General features: G+C 42.8%; 1 protein-coding gene across 1 annotated transcript in view; it reads left to right on the top strand.

The window, feature by feature from the left end:
• The window catches only part of Tacr1 (tachykinin receptor 1), a 169,946-nt gene that overhangs the window by 82,451 nt on the left and 65,220 nt on the right, over window positions 1-22,275 (top strand). Inside the window, exon 2 of the mRNA XM_075983785.1 lies at window positions 10,382-10,576. Within this exon, the coding sequence (XP_075839900.1) occupies window positions 10,382-10,576 (195 nt within the window). The remainder of the gene's footprint in view (window positions 1-10,381; window positions 10,577-22,275) is intronic.

The raw sequence follows: 22,275 nt of genomic DNA, 5'->3' as shown, positions 1-22,275 counted from the left end.
ACTCTTCTGGCCTCCACAGGCACTGAATGTCCACAGTGCACAAACACACAAGCTGGAAAATCCTCATATGTATAAAATAATATAAAATAAGAAATAATTATTTCTTAAATTTAAAAGATAAAACTAAGGGTATAAGACTAAGTTGTCTTAGTAGAGAAGTCCTCTCCATATTCTTTTTTGAATATTTTATCAAGTTTAAACACTGCAAAACTCCATGGTTTTTCAATTCATACCACTCTATGATGCTACAGAGCCTAAATTATTTACTGAAACATGGAGCTATATTGAAAAATTCTTCTCAATAGTCAAAATAGTTCTGGAAGCTTAAAACTAAGTTCTGCACACCACAAGGCTTTGTAGGGACAGATTTGAATACATCTTACCATACTTGCATTCAAAAGTCATCATTTGTGGGGCTGGAGAGATGGCTCATGGTTAAGAGCACTGACTGCTACTCATGCAGAGGACCTGGGCTCAGTTACAATTGGAGACTGTTCCCAATTGCCAATAACTCTAGCTCCAGGGACACCTGCTGCCCTCTTCTGGCCTCTCCAAGCACGGAGTGCATGTGGTACATATACACACGCTGAGAGACACACATATAACATAAAAATAAATCTTCAGGAAGACATAACTTATCAAAGCATTCAGAATTCAATGTTTTAGGGTTCTTCATTAAAAACATTTTAATTAAGGATCTTCAGCTAATTTTAAAGAACATACACCCACAATCAATTTTATGACTTGAGTTAATTCACAGAAGGTTGTCAAAGGCTCAAAAACATTTGAAATGTTAGCTGAGTCAGACATTTGTATTCATCAGATAAAATATATCACAAAAATAAATTAGTTCAGTTACTCTGAACACCAATACATTTTTTTGCAAATTTCAATGCCATAACTTCTATTTCAATTGGCAGAACACCAGCTTGTTTTGACCCAGTTGCAAATTATATAAACCACCTAGTGACATCAAAGTTTTTTTATGTTCCAGGCTTTCTTAATTTAGTAAAAACAATATTTTTAACACACTGTATTCATCATCAGAAAAACAAATTACTTTGTCTTCATTGCTTAAGATTGAATGAATGGCATGCACAATATCAGCCAACAGTTTCACCTTCCAAAAACTTTGAATCCAAGAATTAATTGGATTAAAAGAGAACTGAAGCATCATTGAAATGAGCTAATTCTCTATTTGAAAAATCAGATGACCCCAATATAAAATTAGAATCATTTAGTTATTTGGCAAGTTCTTCTGCTAACTGAGCCAATGGAGTAATAGCTATGACCTGACCTTTTGTACATACAACAAGAAAATTGAAATTGAAAAAGACTGAAATTAATTATTTCATCTAATGAAAACTGTGTTTCTCAGGTATGGAGGCAAATGCTCGCCGTCCTGTAGATGACCGGTATCTCAGTTTTTTAGGAACAATTACCCCTAACAAGACAACAAGGCCCCACTGCGCAGCACTCCACACACACACACACACACACACACCTGCTCTCCTGCTTCAACTGAGTGCTGGATGCGCAGGTTTGGGCTGCCAGGACTACCTGCATGGCTGGGAAGATGGTTCAGTCAGAGAAGTGCTGTTGTACAAACAGAAGGACCCAAGTTCAATCCCCAGAACCCACAGAAAAAGCCATGTGTGTTGGCTCAAGTTTGTAATCCCTGAAATGAGGAGGTGGAGATGAGTGAATGCCTGATACTCACCGGCCGGATGCTAAGCAGAATCCATGGGCCACAAGTTTCATGAAGTAAGCCATCTTGTTTCCAAAACCGAGGTGGGGAGCTCCTGAAAAGGGGCAGCCGAGGTTGACTTCTGGCCTCCGCTGTGCCCCTTGCACCCTCCCCACCCATGAGCTTTGGTGCCAATCTGCTTCTTCAGCCAGTTCACACACCTTGGCCCGTACACTTCCAGCAGCAATATTTTGGCTTCTCGGAAGCAAAAACTCTCACTGTTTGGTGTCTCTTGCACATTCATTGGAAACTTTGAAAAGTACAGATTCAGTGTTTGCTTTTTATTAAACATGAGCTTTCATTTACCTAGAACATTATTGTCAAAAAAAAAACCCACTTCGTTTTGACAAGAAAGTACTATGAGTCAATCAATCAATCGTAGATTTACATGGAATAATAAAACATAAAACTGTGTAAGGGTACCAAATTAATATCCTCTCCTCATCAGTTCAACGGCATGCTGATAATTTCCCAGGTTTTTCACTGGCCTGGGGACTTAGGACCATTCAAGGCTGCAGCCATGGAATGTGATCTTTTCTAACTGATCAGAGAGGTAGTTCTATACTCTGACAGTGATAGGAGCCCCCAAAGCACAGTGCCAACAGGTGAGAAATGCCCTAGATATTATCTTTTCTCCATTACCAGGTTTCTGCTAAATCAAGATGTCTTCTTCCCCAAATAGTAATTAAAATGCCAAAGAAATAGAATTCAGGGTTCTACCTTTGCTTTTTCTGCCTGTGGAGCTAAAGGGACCCTACTGATTCTCAAATAAAGTTTCTATACATAAAACCTCTTGTACCTGGCCTAGTTCTTCTACTCGACTTCAGTTCCAAGTCCCAAAGCGTAAGTGCCACCAAGAAACAGAGTGTGTCCAGGTGGTGTCCCCTGTGGGCGTGAAGGATGTGACCCAGGCAGCAGCTTCTGTGTGAAACATACCAGTATTCTCAGTGGCAGATCCATGACTCAAGTATGAATCCCCAAGGGGAAAAAAAGCAGTTATCAGAGATGCAATGGGCCAGCAGGTTGACTGACAAGGGGCGATTTCTTTGATGCTCTTTTTCGGTGTGTTTTCTTGCTGTATATTGGTGTTGGCTTCAGAGAAAACTCAAGTGCATCATACACTTTGATCTTATCCACACTTTTCCTCTCCCATCCCCTAGTCTCCTCCCATCTTTAGTGTTCCCTCTGCTTCCCTGGTGTGTGTGTGTGTGTGTGTGTGTGTGTGTGTGTGTGTGTGTGTGTGTGTGTGTTTTGTGTGCCTATGAGAGTATTAGGGGCTCAGAAAATGGCTCAGTAGGTAAACTGCATAAACATGAGAACCTGAGTTTAGATCCCCAACAACCACATACAAAAGCCAGGTGTGGGTGCACACCTCTGTAACCCCAGTGCTGAGGTGAAAGTGGTAGAAACACACAGATCCCCAGGGCTCACAAGTCAGACAGTCTATGCAAAATGCTGAGCTCTATTCAGAGAGACTGTCTCCAAAACTAAGGTGGGGAAAAATAAGGATGGTATCAGAAGTGGAGCTTAGGACTTATATATGTATGCAATTGCACTTGCACTTGCACATGTGCACACACACACATGTGTGCACAAACACACACACACCACAGGTGCACACATAAAACTTTTAGGATCCACAAATGAAAGAACACGTGTTATCTTTGTCTTTTAGCATCTAACTCAATCTCTGGTAGTTTTCCATTTTCCATTAAATGACATAATTTTATTTCTTCTTTACTAATGGAGAAAACTTCATTTGGTATATATAACATGTTTTAGTTCTGCAGTGGCTGATGCATGCTGATTCCAGAACTTCGCTGTTATGAGCAGTTCAGCAATAAACATATGTATGCAGGTCTCTGGTGTGTTCACTTAGGTAGGCATGTCCACCGTGCAGCTGTGTGGACCACATGCTTCCCAGCATAGCTATGAATGCCTCCCAGTACACTCATAGGTAAACATTATGTAACAATGTCAAAAGTTTGGACACCTCCAACCTCGAATCTTTTAGGGATGTCCCAAGAAGTGGTTTAGCTGGATTACAGGGTAGTTTAGCTTGCAAATTTTTTGACAAACTTCCTTAGTGGTTTCCACAGTGACTGGACAATTTACTTACGGATTCCCACAGCAATGAAGATAGTCTCATATTTCCATTTCCCGGGGTCAAAAACAAAGCCATGGCCAGCCTTTCCATGCTTCCTAAGCTACTCACTCTCAGCTTCAAGACAACCCTGAGGCATGGCATTTATTTTTATCCTATTTTCAACTAATTTATAATGCACACAATAATGTATCACTTTGATGTTTCATACACATAGAAAGTATGTGCTTTTTTCTCTTGAATGTATGTGTATGTATGGTGTATATGTGTGTACATGCTTATGCTGATATGTGTGCAGGGGCTATATCCATGGCGGCCAAACATCAATGTTGAGTGTCTTCTTCAATCATTCCATACTTTATTTTTTGAGACAGAGTCTCTCCGAGATGAGATCGCCCTGGTTTGGCTAGCTAGGCTGGCTAGGCAATGAGCTCTAGGAATTTGCCTATCTCCACTGCCCCGGCAGATGCGCACAACCATTACCACAGTATTCAGCTTTTTACATCAGTGTGGGGGATCCAGGATCAGATGCTCACATTTGCACAGCAAGCACTCAGTTAAACCAACTCCCCTGCTTCCAACTTGTCCTATTTTTATTAATTTTTAAGTTATTATGCAGGATAGTGAGCGTCATTGTGACATAAGTTATGCAAGACAATGGGTTTCATGCACACAGAAATACAGAATTTCTACTGTGCATTGCCACCGCCATTGGGGCCTGGCCCACCACTGCCAGCAGTGGTTGAAGAAGATTACATTTGGTTTGGTTTTGGACTTCACTGTATTTTCCTAATCAATCACATCCGATTTTAATCTCAGGGGCCTCTATGACCTGAGGGGTCACCTTTTACACTTTCCCAACTAGAACATTCTATCTATCACAGCTTTGGAGCTTACGTTCCCAAATGGTTCTTGGAGGAGTTCTTAAGGAAAGGACCCCCAGAGCACAGGCATCCAGCCCTTGGCACTCTGCCCCTTTCAGATTCGTCCCTGTGCTCCAAGAGGGGCTGCTGGCTTGTAGCTGCAGAAAAGACAAGCAAGGGAAACGTCAACTGGTGACCAGGAAAGTTTTATTGATTAGCTAAGGCAAATAGAAAAGTAAGTGAGGTGTGGCCAGCACGAGATCAGTAACCTCGGCAGCATTGAGGACGGTCGCTGAATCCTTCCATGAGAGCAAGGATGATGGGTCCAGGCTGTTAACAGAAGCGGGAGACAGACAGGAAGAGACTGAGATCTAAAGTGTCCTCAACTGAGGTGTCTGTGTTTAGATGGGAAACCAGATTCTGAGTGGTGTCTGGCCGATGACGATCACCTTACTTCCTCATGACAGAATGAACATGTACTGACTTCACTCTGGGCATGCGCGGTCGAAGGTAGAAAATGTTTCTAAAGATGAAGACATGTTTACCTGTTGGTCTAATTCCTCTTACTCATCACTTTCTGTAAGCTACAAGGCCCCAACCCAACCCAAATCTGTTTCTGCAAATAAAGCTTTATTGGCACACAGTCATATCCAATTGTTTATTTACTGTCTATGGCTGTTTCAACACCACAAGGACAGTGTTGAGTAGTTATGAGAGAAACTGATGGACCCTGAAGCCTGCATTTGCTTTTTGACCTTTATGAAGTTTGCTAACCCTTGATCTACAAGCATATTCTGAGCCATTGCGCTCTCTGGGCTTATGGGGTTCCTTAAAGGAAGTCTATAGCATGCTGGGAAAGACTGAAGGACTGACACTGGGGGCCTGCAGGTGAAGATCACGTCTGCCCAGTGATCTGGGACCAGACTAAGAGGAAGTCAAGAGGACAGAGATGCCGGGGAGAGAATGGAGCTCTTCCATTTGTCCATGGTAAAAATGGGCAGTGCCATACTTCCGCAGATTAAAAAGATGCTTCCATGGGATTTCTTCTCATACAGCGCTATGACCAGGTTTAGCTAGGAGGTCACACACAGTTTCAGTAAAAGCTGGCAGACAGGCTTCTGTGAGGCACAGACAACCTGAAGTGGAGAACATAAACCATGCACTGTGCAGCCTCTGGACCCCTGCCTCTAGCAGTCTGGTGATTAATGCGCAAACCAGGAAGACATTCAGCTGGCTGCCTTGGAGTCCCGTGAGCATTTAACAGTCACTAAATAGTTATTAAGTGTATATTCCTAGAGCTTGAAGCACTTGCACAGTGGTATCTCACAATCAAATAAGGAAGAGTATTTAAGGGTGGATCCAGATAAATGCACTGCATGTTAATGGGGTGCAACCTGGGCAGGGAAAATCGGGAGGGAAATATCTGTCGTCTATGTAGGCGTTATCCAACTGAGACTAGCCGCTGTGCAAAGGAGAAAGGAGTGTGTCACACAACACAAACCACCAGAGAGAAGAAAGGAGAGAGACAGAGACAGAGAAGGAAGAAAAAAGGAGGAAGCGAGAGAAATTTATAAACATTTTTGGATGAATGAAAAAAATCTATTTTTTTAAAGCCAATGTTTGATGCTAACTTGGGGTTTCTACATGTGATTCACTCATTTGTCACCAAAACGGCTCCTGGTCTGAAAGGATGGCACTGTGTTAGCTAAAATGGGCTTCCAAACAGCAATGTTTGCAGTAATGATAAAATATGGTTTTCTGTCACCCGTTTGGAGCCATGCCTCACACTGGAGCCATGTGGCCAGCACACTGGAGCCATGTGGCCAGCACACTGGAGCCATGTGGCCAGCACACTGGAGCCATGTGGCCAGCACACTGGAGCCATGTGGCCAGCACACTGGAGCCATGTGGCCAGCACACTGGAGCCATGTGGCCAGCACACGGGAGCCATGTGGCCAGCACACTGGAGCCATGTGGCCAGCACACGGGAGCCATGTGGCCAGCACACTGGAGCCATGTGGCCAGCACACTGGAGCCATGTGGCCAGCACACTGGAGCCATGTGGCCAGCATACTGGAGCCATGCCTCACACTGGAGCCATGCCTCACACTGGAGCCATGCCTCACACTGGAGCCATGCCTCACACTGGAGCCATGCCTCACACTGGAGCCATGCCTCACACTGGAGCCATGCCTCACACTGGAGCCATGCCTCACACTGGAGCCATGCCTCACACTGGAGCCATGCCTCACACTGGAGCCATGCCTCACACTGGAGCCATGCCTCACACTGGAGCCATGCCTCACACTGGAGCCATGTGGCCAGCACACTGGAGCCATGTGGCCAGCACACTGGAGCCATGCCCTCTAAGCATAGTCGCGACCTGTTTTAAGTGGTGCCACCAGTTTCGGCATGGGCGTCGGGACTCGTCTATTTAAACTTGAACGTTCATCCTGAGTTGGAAGCAGATTAAAACCTTCATGTAAGATCGTATTAAAAGAGGGTGCTATAATGACGACACACTGCCCTGCGGCCTCCCTCTAGTTCAAAGCCTGGGAGTGCACAGCTGCCAGTGAGGAGAGAGTCCGCACAGGGCTGGGAGAGATGTGACATCCTCATGGCTTCCAGAACAGTTTTGGAGCTGAGGGAGGCGAATCTTGATGAAGGATGCAGGACTTCCTGGGGATCCATGACTTCTTCCTTTGTAAAGTCTTAGATTTGAGTTATTGGGTAGGGGTGCATGTGTGTTTGTGCACATGCACGCAGAGGCCAGAGGTCAGCCATAATGTCCTTTCTCTAGATCTTTCCTCCTTATTTTCTGAGGTGGAGTCTCCCATTGGGTGCTGCAGCCGCAAAGACTCTGCTGACCACACCTCAGAGGGTTGGTATGACAGGTGTGTGCCACCATACCTCCCGCTTAATGTGGCTTCTGAGAATCGTACTCCCAAGTCCTTATACTTAGGTGGAAACTGTTTTACCAATGTCCCCAGCCCTCGCATAACATCTTACTGTTTATAGAAAGGCCGGCCTGAGGCATCTTCCCAACACCCAGCCTCCTCACACAGGGTATCGCCAATGTCCTTGTTCTTGCAGCCCAGAAAAGGAAAACCCAGCCCCCAGCGCTGAACACTGATGAAGTCAGAGTCTTAAACATCTGTCCACATCAAACTTAGCCCCAAGAAAGTCAGACCTAAGCCCAACCCAGAAAAGGGAGAAGGCTCCAAGCACTGCCTCTCCTCAGAGCAGGATGCCCTGCTTGCTTAGCCCAAATCCAGTGAGCCTAGGTCACCTGCCATTCAGAGGTTTGACTGCCTCTGCAACGCCCCTGAGGGGTTGAGGTATTGGAGCAATTTCCACCTGAGGTCATTTATCTGCTGTTACGATATGTAACTTTTTATGAATCTGCCTGCTCTCCGGCGAGAGATGCTCAGAGGCTCTTAGCCTTCAGAAGCCAGGGCTGCACTCTGTGTACCAGGTGCCTGGTGAGAACTGTTCAAGCTCATACTGACTGAAATTGCTCTCCTTGCCTGGAGTTCCTCGGAGACCAAACAGTGCAGTAAAACAATTATGCGGGGCTGTGTGGAGCCAGCTGACAGCTGAGCAGATGTTTGCATGTTGCTGAAGTCTGCATCGGGCTTCCATCCCACAGAAACAAGAAATTCCTGACTGCTGGGCAATGTTCAGACCCTGAAGGCTGTGTAAAACGCCATTCCCACTCTTAAGGGAAAGCATATATTTTAAAGAAGTAGATCCATAACAGGTTTAATACACATGGAAGATCCTTTTCTAAGGGACAGGCAGGGTTGTTGTGTGATACAAAATGCAGATTGTCACATCTACTGTCCCTCAGATCTCTGTGGCATCTCAGAGACTGTGCGTGGCTTCAATCATGGGAACAGTCTCATCATGATGACATATTTTAATCTAGACCACAGGTTTGAGGGGACCCAAGAATGGTTGACCCAGTAAGCCAGTATTTCCTAATCCTCCTAAAGCTGTGACCCTTTAATTAGTTCTTAATGTTGTGGTGACCCCCGAACCATAAATTATTTCATTGCTACTTCATAACTGTAATTTTGCTCCTGTTAGGAATCATATTTGAATATCTATGTTTTCCAATGTTTTAGGTGACCCCTCCCCTCAGGTGCAATCCCCCTGAAGTTCGTGTTTTATACTAGGTCTAGGGTTTCCTCGTGAACTCGCACTTCAGCCAACCAGGTGGTAGCTGATACCATTTCACCAGCTGAGCTCTTCCTGCGCCCTCGGGTCATTACTAAGCTTTTATAATGCCACGTAAGGGCTCTTAAAACTGCTGCAGTCACACTCTGTTAAGGAGGACACCTCCTGAAAATGTACCGGGCTCTTTTCATCATCCATCAAGCATTTGTGTGTGTGCGCAAGCTGCAGGGTCACAAGGCCATGTCACTTCACGGTGCCATCAGAGCAGAATTTTGCAGACTGAGCCTTCTTCTGCAGCACCTAGCTCATTCCTATCAGCATCATCCCTTAATCTAAGAGAACAAAAGAGAGAGTTGGGGATGTAGATCAATAACAGAGCTCTTGCCTGGCAAGAATGAGGTCTTGAGTTCAGTCTCTGGCACCAGGAGGGAAAAGGGAACAAAATTCTTTTTTTTACTTATTTTTATTTAATTAAGTGTATGCATGTGCATATTGTGAGCATAGGTGCACATGAATGCTATTGCCCGAAGAGATCAGAAGAGGGTATCAGATCCCCTGGAGCTGCAGCAACAGTGAGTTCTGAGCAGCCAGTGTGAGGCTTCGAAACCAAACTCAGGTCATCTGGAAGCTCAGAAGCACTCTTAACTGCTAAGCTGTCTTTTTAGCCTCGGGGATAAAATTCTTAATGCTAAACGTGCTTACAACATGCCATTTTTCTCATTGTTAAGTCTCTAACGTGTATCTGGCCATCGGATATGCACTCCAAACACAGCAATAATGAAAACACTTCTTAGAATATTTCTAGAGGGGTCACCATTTTTTTTTAAAAAAAAAATCTGACTTTCCTTATGGGCTTTTGGTATTATACATCATAATTCAGAGTTTAAGGATAGACTATTAAAAAAAATAGTTCAGAAAATACCTGTAAGTAATTGTTGGGAGGGGCTGCAGGGGAGATAGCTCAGTCAGTGAGTACTTCCTGTGTAAGTACAAGGACCTGAGTTGTTTTACAGGGTTGTGTGTGCGTGTGTGCATGCACGCACACAAATGCACACATTACATGGGTCCTTCTCTATCTTTCTCATCTGTTTCACTGAGACAGGGTCTCTCTCTGAACCCAGAGCTCATATCCCAGCCAGGGTGGAAGCCAGCAAACCCCACCAATCCTCTTACCTCTGATCTCTTTGGACCTAGAGTAACAGACAAGGTGCTGCACTCTTATAACCCAAGCATTTGAGAAGGCAGGGTCAGGAAGATCCCTGGAGCTTGATGGCCGGATGGCTTAACTTAATTGGTGAACCTCTGGGTCCAGTGAGAGACCATCTCAAAAGACAGCATGGAGGGCTTCCGAGGAAGGACACTGGGGATTTCCTTCTGGCCTCTACATATAGACAACCGCAAATCATTGGGAACCAATGGATTTCTGGGGGGGTAATGGGCAGGAAAATCACACCACGACAGAATACTGTCCTTTCTTCTCTACTGCAGATACATGGCCATTATCCACCCCCTCCAGCCCCGGCTGTCGGCCACTGCTACCAAAGTGGTCATCTTTGTCATCTGGGTCCTGGCTCTCCTGCTGGCCTTTCCCCAGGGCTACTACTCCACCACGGAGACCATGCCCAGCAGAGTCGTGTGTATGATCGAGTGGCCAGAGCATCCCCACAGGACTTACGAGAAAGCGTGAGTAGAGATCGGCTTGCCCTGACTTCTTCCTTCTTCTGTGTTCGTTTATCAATGAAGCTTTCACTTGTGTCTGCCTGCCATTTGTGAGATACAGCCATTGCTATCTGGGGAGGGTATGCCCCTCGAATACTGTGAAAGTTGTATTAAAAATGTTAAGACCTAGTTCCCATCACATGCTCCCGGACAACAGTGTCCCACAACTTCTTGGGGTGCCCCACCGCCACTCTTGATCCTTTTATCTAAGATGCTTCCCTGCCAGCATGTGTCTTTTCTCAATGCCACTGTGCCAGGCACAGCGTACTGGAAGTTGGGACATCTCTACTCCAGTCCTTCTCACCAGTAACCTGCTCCCCACTCCCCTCTGATACAATCTCTCTGAGACGTGTGTTTTACACTACGATTTCTTCATGCAGTTCTCTAGGTATCAATTCAGATCCTGCCAGGGGTTTACAGTGTGAGAAATGGGACGTCTCCATCCAGATGTGAGCATGGACGGCTCTTTGGTGTCTAGGGGTTGCAGAGCCCATACGAGCAGGCCGGCTTGTCTTGTAGGAACAGGGCGGGTCCCGAGCAGGCTTTTTCAAGATGTCTCAGAAATTTTCCCTGATGCTTCTTGCACTGGAGCCAACACTGAAATGGTTTATTCTTTACCTCGCTCTGCCCAGTTGAATGGTGATGTGAAATTTATATGAGCATCCATTTTGTAGACTGAGAGGACCTGGATAAAGGAGGGTCTTTTGGAAAACGCCCTATAACTCTCCAATTTCAGGATTGTTTTCAAACCAAAAAAAAAAAAAAAACAAAACACTGATGTTAGAGACAGAACACGTGAGTTTTTAATTAGGAATTGCCACTAGCCATGGGACCACAGGCAGGGATCCCAGAATCTCCTCTTTTCTAAAGTGGAAGAAAATAAAACCCTGTTTCCTATAAACAAGTGCCATGGCTATCAGATGCAATGATGCATATCTCACATTGCCAACTATTAAATGTCAGATAGGACTTATGGGCAAATTCATCGGATAGCAACGCAATTGTGTGGCCTTTAAATTTACTACATGGAAGATAAAACATGGTATTTGTCACGTCACTTAGGTCTGAGCGTTCTAAATCCTGTCACACAGCCCCTCTGGTGTGTCTGTTACATGGAACATGGAAATGTGGCTTGCAAGGAAGCAATGTTTAAGATTGAGACAATGACCCGCCAGGCTCCAACAATGAGATCTAATCCATCAAGCAGGGGAGGGCGGAGACTATAACATAAGTCTTTCTGTGAAGCTACAGCATGAACAAAGGTCTCAGTGGGACAAAGAGGATGACTCCACCAACTGTACCAGATCCGTGAACATAATCCAGCCAGGTTTCCTCCAGGCAGGGAGGGAACACCTCAGAGTTTACATTTCTCACTAAAAAGGAAAACAAAACAAAATACTTCAGAAATCTCCACCTACCAAGGTCTGCCCTAAGTTCTCATGATATTCTCGAAGTCGGGTCACTTCCTGCTAGCTTGCTTATAAGACACCCTCAAGTTCTTTCATCTTACTGCAAAGTTAAAGCTGGACTCAAAGCAGGCTTCTCTTCCCACACAACTGTGTGGTTTTCACCAATAAGCAGTTATGCTTAGCGGCTTGCTTGTGAACATCTTGGTGGCTTGTTTTTATTGCTCACTAGAAATTTCCTTCGAGACTCAACGCAATGCACTAGAATCTCCTTCTTTCCTAGTTTGGGGAGCTCAGAGGAGGGACTGTGGGTTGTGTGGGTAGGGGTGCTGTCACTGTTTATGTTCCCGTGGTCACCATTAGAGTTTACTTCCGTCATTGTAATAAACACTCTGACCAAAAGAAATTCAGGAAAGTATAGGACTTGTTTGGCTTATACTTCCAGGCCACAGTCCCTCATTGAGGGAACTCAAGGCAGAAGCCTGAAGCAGAAAGCATAGAGGAACACTGATTGCTGACCCACACTTCGGTTCCCTCTTTGCCAGCTTTCTTTATAGCTCAGGAGCATCTGACCAGTGAATGGTGCTTCCCACAGTGGGCTGGGCCCTTCCATATCAATTAAAACAATGAGTACATTCCCTTAGAGACAGGCCAACCTGAAAAAGACAATTATTCAATTGTGATTCTTTTTGAATGATTTTAGGTTTTGTCAAATTTCTGATTAATGAATAGCTAGCCCGAAAAAGCATGACTCTGGGTTATGAGAAACTGAGATTATTTACTCAAGAGATATATAACATGTTTATTTCCCAATATGAAGTTTAAAAAAAAATCTATTTGCCATTCATGGACACATTGACTTCAATACAAACCTCATTCGAGTGCGTATCACAGTTTCCACATTAAGGGCTATTTTCTGTGTGACAATATCTTCTATAATTTATTATGCAATATTTCCAGAGATTTTAAAATATTTACTTAAGCACTTAACTTTATTCTCTTCTTTTAGGACTAATAATTGTCTTTTCCACAGTACACAATAATCCCAAAGTAGATGCTAGATGGAAACTTTGCTTTGAGGCATTATGATAATTAAGATGAACATGTTGGCATGTTCAGTGACAGATCAGCTCCTAGCCTTATCACTTTTAGTTCAGCCATCAATGGTCAATTCCTTTAAGACTTAAAGTCTGATGGTATATTTCACATAGATATGTGGGAAGAAGTAAGGGTGATGGTTAATCCTAATTGGCAGTTTGACAAGATTCAGGATCACCATGGAAACATGTCTCTAGGTGTGAGGGTATCTCCAGAAAGGTTTAACTGAGAAAGGAAGACCCAGTCTGAATACGGGAGGCACCATCCCATGGACCAAGACCCAGGACTGGATTAAAAGGAAGAAGCAAGCCGAGTACCAGCATCCATCCCTTTCTGCTTCTTGACTGTGGGTGCACTGTGACCAGCTGCCTCAGGCTCCTGCCTCCATCCCTTCCCCCCATACTAAGCTGTATACCCTTCCTCCCTTAAGCTGCTTTCTCCCAGGTATTTTGTCACAGCAACAAGACAAGTTACTAACATGAGAAGCATGTGGCAAGGGTCTGCTGAATGCTGACTGCTGATAGAAGCAAAATTCATTGATTCATTGCTGGGGTAGACAGTTCACTGAGCAGATGCTTAGACCCCACTCCTCTAATAGGTCATTTGTGCTAGCAAATTAATTACATAGAAGCATTGTGCAAAATATCAGAAACACTTTCTGACTACGTGGTGAACTTCAAAAGCTAATCAACATTCAGATTTTTCAATAATACACAAATTCAGTGAAGAACTGTGAAAGACAAACAGCCCAAATGAACTGAGTATTAGACATGCTCATTGCAAAAATGGTTCAGACAGCCAACTGGTCTATCAAGAGGTACCCAACTTAATTCAGGACACTGTAACTATACTTCTTGAATTTGATGGTTGTAGCATCTGTGTTGGCTTAAAAATTGGTCATAGAAACAGATAACATGACTTATTACTTTGGGCCCTGTATATTTTGTATTTTAACCTAAAATTAAATGTGATGCAAATATTTTTATTGATACAAGCTCTTAAGAAGATGTTTTCTTTAGAATGAGCCAAAATATTCTACCCAGAATAAATTGAAGCATTTTCTTGGGAGGTGTGGCTTCTGTCTGTGTTGACACTCCTTACAGGAACTTGCCTCTGAATCAATCACATCAGAAGGAACCTCATCTATTCTCTCATCTACTGGACCTCTTGCTTTTGCTTCGCTGACTCCTATGAGTCATTTCACCTTGAGTTTTCCCATCCAGCTAAATAAAGACAAGGCAAATTCTTGTCCTTAAGGGACACATCCTTGCTGGTGCTCTCTTCATGGGCAGGAGACTCTGGACCACAAAACTCTGCAGATGTGAAGACACGCACCTCCCACAAAGCCATTTGCAATCTTATTTAAAGAGGGACATGTTGTGCAGCACAACAGAAGCTTCTGTGAGTCTCCAGTCATGCCTGTCCCATCCGTTACTAACCTGATGTCTTAGTTTGTTTTCTATTGCTGTGATAAAAATCAGGACCGAAGTAAGTTGGGAAGGAAAGGGTTTGTTTTGACCTCATGGCTGGCTCAACTTACTCTTTTATGCCACCCAAAACCACCTGCCTAGGCTCGGTGCCACCCACCATGGAATGAGCATTCTCACATCAACTGTTAATCAAGGAAATACCCTCACAAGCTTTCCCACAATCCAATCTAATGAGGGCATTATCTCAACCGAAGGTCCCTTTCTCAGACATCTCTGGTTTATGTCAAGTTGACAAAATCCAACCAGCCTATATACAGATAAATATTCTTCCAGATGTCTCCTCATTTCTTTTGGGAAAACATATTTATATGAGTCAGCACAAATATAGTCTCCCTCTTACAATACAAACACAACTTATTATGCCCATTATTCTGCATCCTAATTTTTACCTTATCAACATGTCTTGAAATCTTTCTGTGCCGACACACAAAGGGCTTCTCTGCTCTTATTCCAGTGATATAGTTCTACTCTTTAAATGTACAACACGATTTCCACAGTCATTAATTGGTGGGAATTGGATTGCTCCTAACTATTGGCTATGTCACTGTGAATAACCTTACATCCATCATGTATGGATATCAAAAGTATAAAATACCAAAGTGGAAAGTGCATTTTTTATTTTAATATTTTCTCTCTGTACAGAATTGTGTCAAGGTACATTCTCACCAGTAATGTGCGAGAATCTCTGCTCCTCTGCATACCAATGAAGTATATTGTCAAGGTTTTAGAATTTTGCCCAGCTGGTATGGAAATATGGTATCTCGTTAAAGCTAAAATGTATGTCTTCTGTCATGAATGAGCTTTCCATAATTTCTTAAAGACTTTCACATACACTTTATAATTGTGTTAAATCATTCCCGGGCCATAAATGATTTCCTATGTTGTTAAGCTTGCCTTTACAACACTATGTGAATATATATGATAAATGACAGAAAGAGATAAACAAATGAATGGTTGGTTGATAACCAAATAAGTAGCTGATAGAGAGGGAGTACAAATCTAGATAGAGATAGACAGATAATGTATGGATAGGTAACTAGATATATTAATGGTTATAGTTAATCAGTAGGTAGCTACATGGTAAATGAATAGATAATAGAAGGGCAGGTAGATAAATGAGCTTCAGAGTGGACTGCCTCCAGCTGCAACCCTGGATCCCCGGGAGGACAGGCTGGGTTTCTTCTACTGCTTTTTGTTGATGTTTATTTACAATCTGCAATAATAGACAATTATGCCAATGCCATAATGTCACAAAATGAGAGCTTGGGCTCATCATGAATACTAATTTGCAACTGAGTCCTGCCTTAATTAGCAACCCAGAAGCTTGTTTGTGGCTGATCTAGCAAAACAGTGGCCTAACCTATAAAGGTGGATTTGATTGACAAGCGTTGAACAAAGATTCCATGTGTGGCCAAAAGTAACTACCAGCTAGAGCAAAAATCAGAGAAAAGATGAGAGAATAAAGAAGAAAAGAAGAGTCTTTTTCTGAAACACTTCCCCTTACTGCTTCTATTAGACAAGAAGAAATGTATAGTAGATTTTTTTCAAAGAAAGGTGGCTAAGGCTGATCACTCACGCCTGTGCTGTATGGCTGCATGGTGGCAGTGGTCCAGGAGGCACCAGGGCAATGCCCCTCATGACAAGGGACGTGAATGAACTAACCTTTCTTCATTGAAGGGTCTACCACCACAACTAAGACAAAGTCTGCAATGAGGAAGAAAAGTGAGAAAGACATCCAAAGCAATTTAGGCAGCTAGGGGGGTTCCAATGTCATTAATTCATTTACTAATTCTGGTCATCTGCCGTTCCCTACTAATTACGGTGCTATGTACATAATTTTGTGGTAGCGTTTGAGTAAGACATGTCTAGTCTGGATTCAAGCACTCCCCGTAGCCTTCAAAGGAGGTTATGTGAGACTGTAGTGTCATTATTTACAAATTACCTGGGGCTGCTGTGGAAAGGAAGTGAACATGGATATATTAGCTAGTATAAATCTACATCTGTGCCAATTCTAGCTGGAGACTACAAACATATGGCGTTGCTGAGGCTGGAGAGATGGCTCAGTAGTTAACAAGAGCACTGGCTGCTCTTGCAGACAACCTGGGTTGGGTTCCCAGCACCCACAGCATGGATCAACCCTGATTCTAGTCCCAGGAGTCTAACGCTGGCCTCCATGGACACTGCATGCACATGTTATGCAGGCAAACACTCAGAGAGATTAAAAATTTTTTCAGCTGTTTTGAAAAGTATGACTTGTCGATATTACAGCATTTTCTCTTCCTTTAAAATCTATTATCAGGAATAAGCTAAAACTTTACATTTATTTTCTTTGTTTCCATTAATAACAGCAATGGAAAATCAATGCTTGGCAAGAAAAGGAAGCAGAAAAGTAAAAGGAAATATTAGAAAATATACCTTTGCAAAACTTTGGGAATTTTCTACTTTTTTGTATTACTTCAAAGAGAGAGAGGTATTTGTTTGTTTGTTTGTTTTGTTTGTCAAGCTGCCTTGGGGTTTTGGCCAAGAAACTTATGCATATCTGTGACTTGGCTATTTGTTTCATCTCTTTCCGCATACTCACTGCATTTTATTTTTTTTATAAATTTATTTATTTATTAAAGATTTCTGTCTCTTCCCCGCCACCCAATTCCCTCCCCCTCCCCCAATCAAGTCCCCCTCCCTCGTCAGCCCAAAGAGCAATCAGGGTTCCCTGCCCTGTGGGAAGTCCAAGGAACCCCCACCTCCATCTAGGTCTAGTAAGTTGAGCATCCAACTGCCTAGGCTCCCACAAAGCCAGTACGTGCAGTAGGATCAGAAACCCACTGCCATTGTTCTTGAGTTCTCAGTAGTCCTCATTGTCCGCTATGTTCATAGAGTCCGGTTTTATCCCAGGCTTTTTCAGACCCAGGCCAGCTGGCCTTGGTGAGTTCCTAATAGAACATCCCCATTGTCTCAGTGTGTGGGTGCACCCCTTGCGGTCCTGAGTTCCTTGCTCGTGTTGTCTCTCCTTCTGCTCCTGATTTGGACTTTGAGATTTCTGTCCTGTGCTCCAATGTGGGTCTCTGTCTCTGTCTCCTTTCATCGCTTGCTGAAGGTTAATATTCAGGAGGATGCCTATATGTTTTTCTTTGGGTTCTCCTTATTTAGCTTCTCTAGGATCACTAATTATAGGCTCAATGTCCTTTGTTTATGGCTAGAAACCAAATATGAGTGAGTGCATCCCATGCTCCTCTTTTTGGGTCTGGCTTACCTCACTCAGGACTCACTGCATTTTAAACATAGCCCAGAGCCCCTGGATTCATTGAGAAGTTGTTAAACCAAGAAGGAAGAATTCATTGACACTGTAGGAAAGGTTGGCGTGGAATTCAAGGCTAGTGGGACACAAATATTGTGAGGGGAAAGGAGAGTAATGGAGCCAGGATTAACTGGGAATGGGAATAGGAGGATAGAGCAGAGAAGGAAGTGGAAGGGGGATAGCTAACACTAAGATTGTTTGAAAAAGTCACATAGAACTGTAGAAAGAGCTGCAGGCAGGCCTGCTTTTTGTCCCACCCAGCTCCCACACGGCTAGCTTAGCCCCAGAATAACTACACTGAAACTGTATTCATTTAAACACTGCCTGGCCCATTATATCTAGCCTCTTCTTGGCTAACTCTCATATCTTGATTAACCCATTTCTATTAATGTGTGTAGTACCACGAGGTGGTAGCTTACCGAGAAGATTCTAACCTGCATCCATCTCGGAGAGGAGAGCTATGGCATCTGACTTCACTTCCCTTCTTCCCAGCATTCTGTTCTGTCTACTCCACCCACCTATGTTCTGCCCTATCAGGCCAAGCACTTTCTTTATTAATTAACTAATGAAAACAACACATAGAAAGAAGACCCACCTACATCATGGAACCTTACTATTTTATAAGGAGTGTGTGTGTGTGTGTGTGTGTGTGTGTGTGTGTGTGTGTGTGTGTGTGTAGTTTAAATGTAGCTGCCAGAAGTGGTGCCCCCTTTGAGTTGTTAGACTTGGGTCATGGGGTATAGAGAAATCAAGCTGGTTCTAACGTGGAAGCTTTCTCCCTGTTGACTAGCTTTCACAGTGACAGAAGATCCTGGGCAGGCTACTGAGGGAGGAAAGTCATCAACAGCCATGAACCCTGTGAGCTGTAATAATGGTTGGACTGCCAAGATACGTCCATTGGTGTGATAGCGGTATGAACGTCATAGGGTCACCAACTACTTTCTGTTTGATTATACTTCAAAGTATGGAATTTATGCCTGTCACTGTAAACCTGCCCACGAACCATGACTCAGGAGCTCATAGGCCCTGAGCTCCGGGTCATCCTGAGCTACTATCATTTTGTCAAGTGGACACAATATCAGACTGCCCTCTAAGTACTTATCTTTATACCCATAGATCAGTACAGCCTTCAGCCCTTGTCAGCAGAGCTCCTTTCTGCAACGTACATGATTAATACTGGCATAAATATTTAGTAGCATCTAATTAAAAGGTCAAAGTGTAAATCTAGGAGCCTTAGGATGGGGTTGCCAACTTGGGATTCTTTCTAGAGGATGCGGTCAACTTCTAATGCAGCTGCTCTCAATCTATGAAGATTAAGTTTAATCTGGCCTGAGGGCATAATGATCATTCACATGGAAGATAAGTGTCTGCAAAGCCAGGGATAACCAAACAGCACAGACTGGAAAGCAATAGGGAGGAAAATTCTGCTCATGAATTGTATTTAGAAGATGGGGAGATGGTTCCGTGAGTAAGAGTGCTTGTTGTATAAACATTAGGATGTAACTTCAAACCCCTAGCACCTATGTAAAAGGCAAGGCTTGGCCATGTGCATCTGTGACACCAGCGCTAAGAGTGGTGGATCAAGGCAGTAAGTCAATAGTCCCCACCCTAGCCCCAGCTTCAGTAAGAAACAGAGTCTCAGTGGAATAAAGTGAAGAGAGATAGATAAGGACCCCTAAGGTTATCCTCTGGCATCTGCATATGTGTGCACAAAGCATCACTTATTATTATATGACATGCACACACACACAAAAACCTCAACATACCTCAAAGAACATTCGTGCTGGCCACTTTTATAAACTGCTTTGTGCCTTTTCAAAATGTATTTATAGAAGTCACTGGGGGAATGAAAATTCCTGTTCAGGGAAATCTTTTCTAGAGTACAGAACAGTATGCATGGCTTTATCATCTACTATATGCTTTTGGCATAACGTAGTGAGAACAGCTGGCAAAGAAGTCTCCAGACACAATCCATTAAACCAATTCCATTTACGACTGTAGATAGGAACAGCCCAATTTAAGTATTTACTGGAGAAAACACTAATTAAGAGCACTTGCTGCTCTTGCAGAGGACCAGGGTTCAATTCCCAGAATCTACATCATAGCACACAAACATCTATAACTCCATTTCCAGAGGCTCCAACACCCTCTTCTGGCCTTTGCAGGTTCTGCACACAGGTAAAGCATATAAAGTCAGGCAAGCAAACAAACACCTGTATAAGACAAAAGCATCAGTAACTCTCTAAAATGCCAAAACTTCAAAGTTATAGTAGAATAACAATTCATTGTTTCTGGGCATGAATTTTTTTCCAGCAAATAAGATTAGTGAATTATCAGGAAATCTATTATTATATTTCATTAACTTAATTGCTCAAAGAGAAGCATCTTATTCATCTCCATAAATGCCAAGATGGTTTGTTGAAATGCTATTAATCTCTTAAGAAAACATGGCTTATATCAGAAATAATTCAAACAAAATGAAAACAAGAAGATCTCTTTCGAACACAAACAGAACAAGACTTTGAATAATTAGGAAAGAGTCAGGGTTGATATAAAAGTGATGGAAAATACACAATGTTCTGGACTGCCCTGAATGATGCAGGAGAATGATTGAGAAACCTGTCTTGCAAGATTGAAAACTCAGAAAAAACATAATTGTGTTCCCTCTGTCTAATATAATTCCATAAAGGTTTGAGCTCCTCGACCAACTCCAAAAGTAAGTTTAGGTGATAAATAAAGAGAAGCTTTTGGATGACTAAATATATACACTATTTACAGAAAATGTTGAACAAAAATAAGTAACTTTGGTATCAACAAAATAATGTAGAAGAATGACAAGAAGTAAATACGTTTTCCAGATACTGAAGTACTCGATGCTAAGGACAAAGAAAACAAACAAGGAATCATGTACACATACACACACCATATATGTACACACATCAATACATATACTCCATGCATACTTACATACCACAAACACATACAAACCACAAACACATTCAAATACCACACACAAACTACATACACAACACAAATATACAAACCATACCCAACACACTGTACAGAGAAATCCAAGTCTATAAAATACTACATAAAACATATGAAATATAAAATATGTTAAAGAAAACTTGGCACATCATGACTCACTACATAGCTGTTTGAAACCTGAATAACTAGAAGTATTATGGAACTCTGCACTGAAGTGAGCTGGCAGATCTCTGGGTAAGTCACTACCACCTCCTCTTGGAGGAGCACGGTGTGTGTTCTGCACCGGAGCTGAGTAGATTTAAGCCCCTTGTTTTAAAAACAAAGGTGTGGGTAAATGGTGGGAAGCATAAAAGGGCAGTAGGAGTGGTTTCTCGCTGTCTTTTCTCCCTTCCTCCCACTCCCTTGTATAGAACCACTGTCCTGAGTCTCCTGTGAACCTTCCAGGGTTTCTCTAAGACTAAAACTAAGTACAGACACATGTTCTAACGTGGCCCTTTCTTAACACAGAATGGATCACACAAGCTGGCCTTACCATTATCTGCTGGAGCAAGCCTTCTCATTGCTTCTTTACAGCTGCTTAATATGCTTTTGTATGCGAACCCCATCGTGGGCTTAGCGCATATGCTGTCGATTTATAGCAGGTGTGTTCCTGGGGTTTTGCTGCTTCTAATCATATTGCAGCTCATACTTTCCACTGTGATACGCTGCAAGACTGATCACTTTGCCTAAATCTTGCATTTCCTAAATTTATTTGACCATAGACTATTTTGTCAACTCTGTTAGCATCCTACAGGGATGTTATTCTTAAGATATACTCTGAAAAATTTCCAGGTTAAACATAAAGCTGGATTTCCTGCTAGCAAATTAAAACCTATACATCTTCCAAATAAGATGGGATAGAGAAGAGGCTCTTGCAGCATAATACCCAAGGTCAGAGCCGAAAATGAATTAGATTGCTGGTTCTGATATAATTATAGATACAAAATAGATGAGCATATATAGATAGAGACAGACAGACAGACAGGGAAGCAGACAGGCAGGCAGACAGATAGACAAATAGATGATGATAGACTTATTAAATACTATACATCAGGAAACAAGATAATCATCTTCAAAAATAAAATATGTAAATATGAAATAAACTATTATATAGTTAAGATATTAGCTCTAGCTAATTAATAACAATAAATCAAGACCCTCAAAGCCTACATCTTATGAAAGAATATAAAAAAATATTCCAAAAATGGAGACAATTTTCTGTTCATTCGATCAGCTCACACTAAACTGAATGAAAATGTTAAATGTGAACAAGTTTCTGGGGCAAGCGTGTGCTGTTTGAAGGAAGGTGGTGGATCAACAGACATCAAAAGCTCTAAGTACATGCTC

Source organism: Microtus pennsylvanicus, chromosome 8 (assembly GCF_037038515.1).
Source record: "Microtus pennsylvanicus isolate mMicPen1 chromosome 8, mMicPen1.hap1, whole genome shotgun sequence".
Classification (NCBI taxonomy): domain Eukaryota; kingdom Metazoa; phylum Chordata; class Mammalia; order Rodentia; family Cricetidae; genus Microtus; species Microtus pennsylvanicus.
This window is presented reverse-complemented; position numbering and strand designations above follow the sequence as displayed.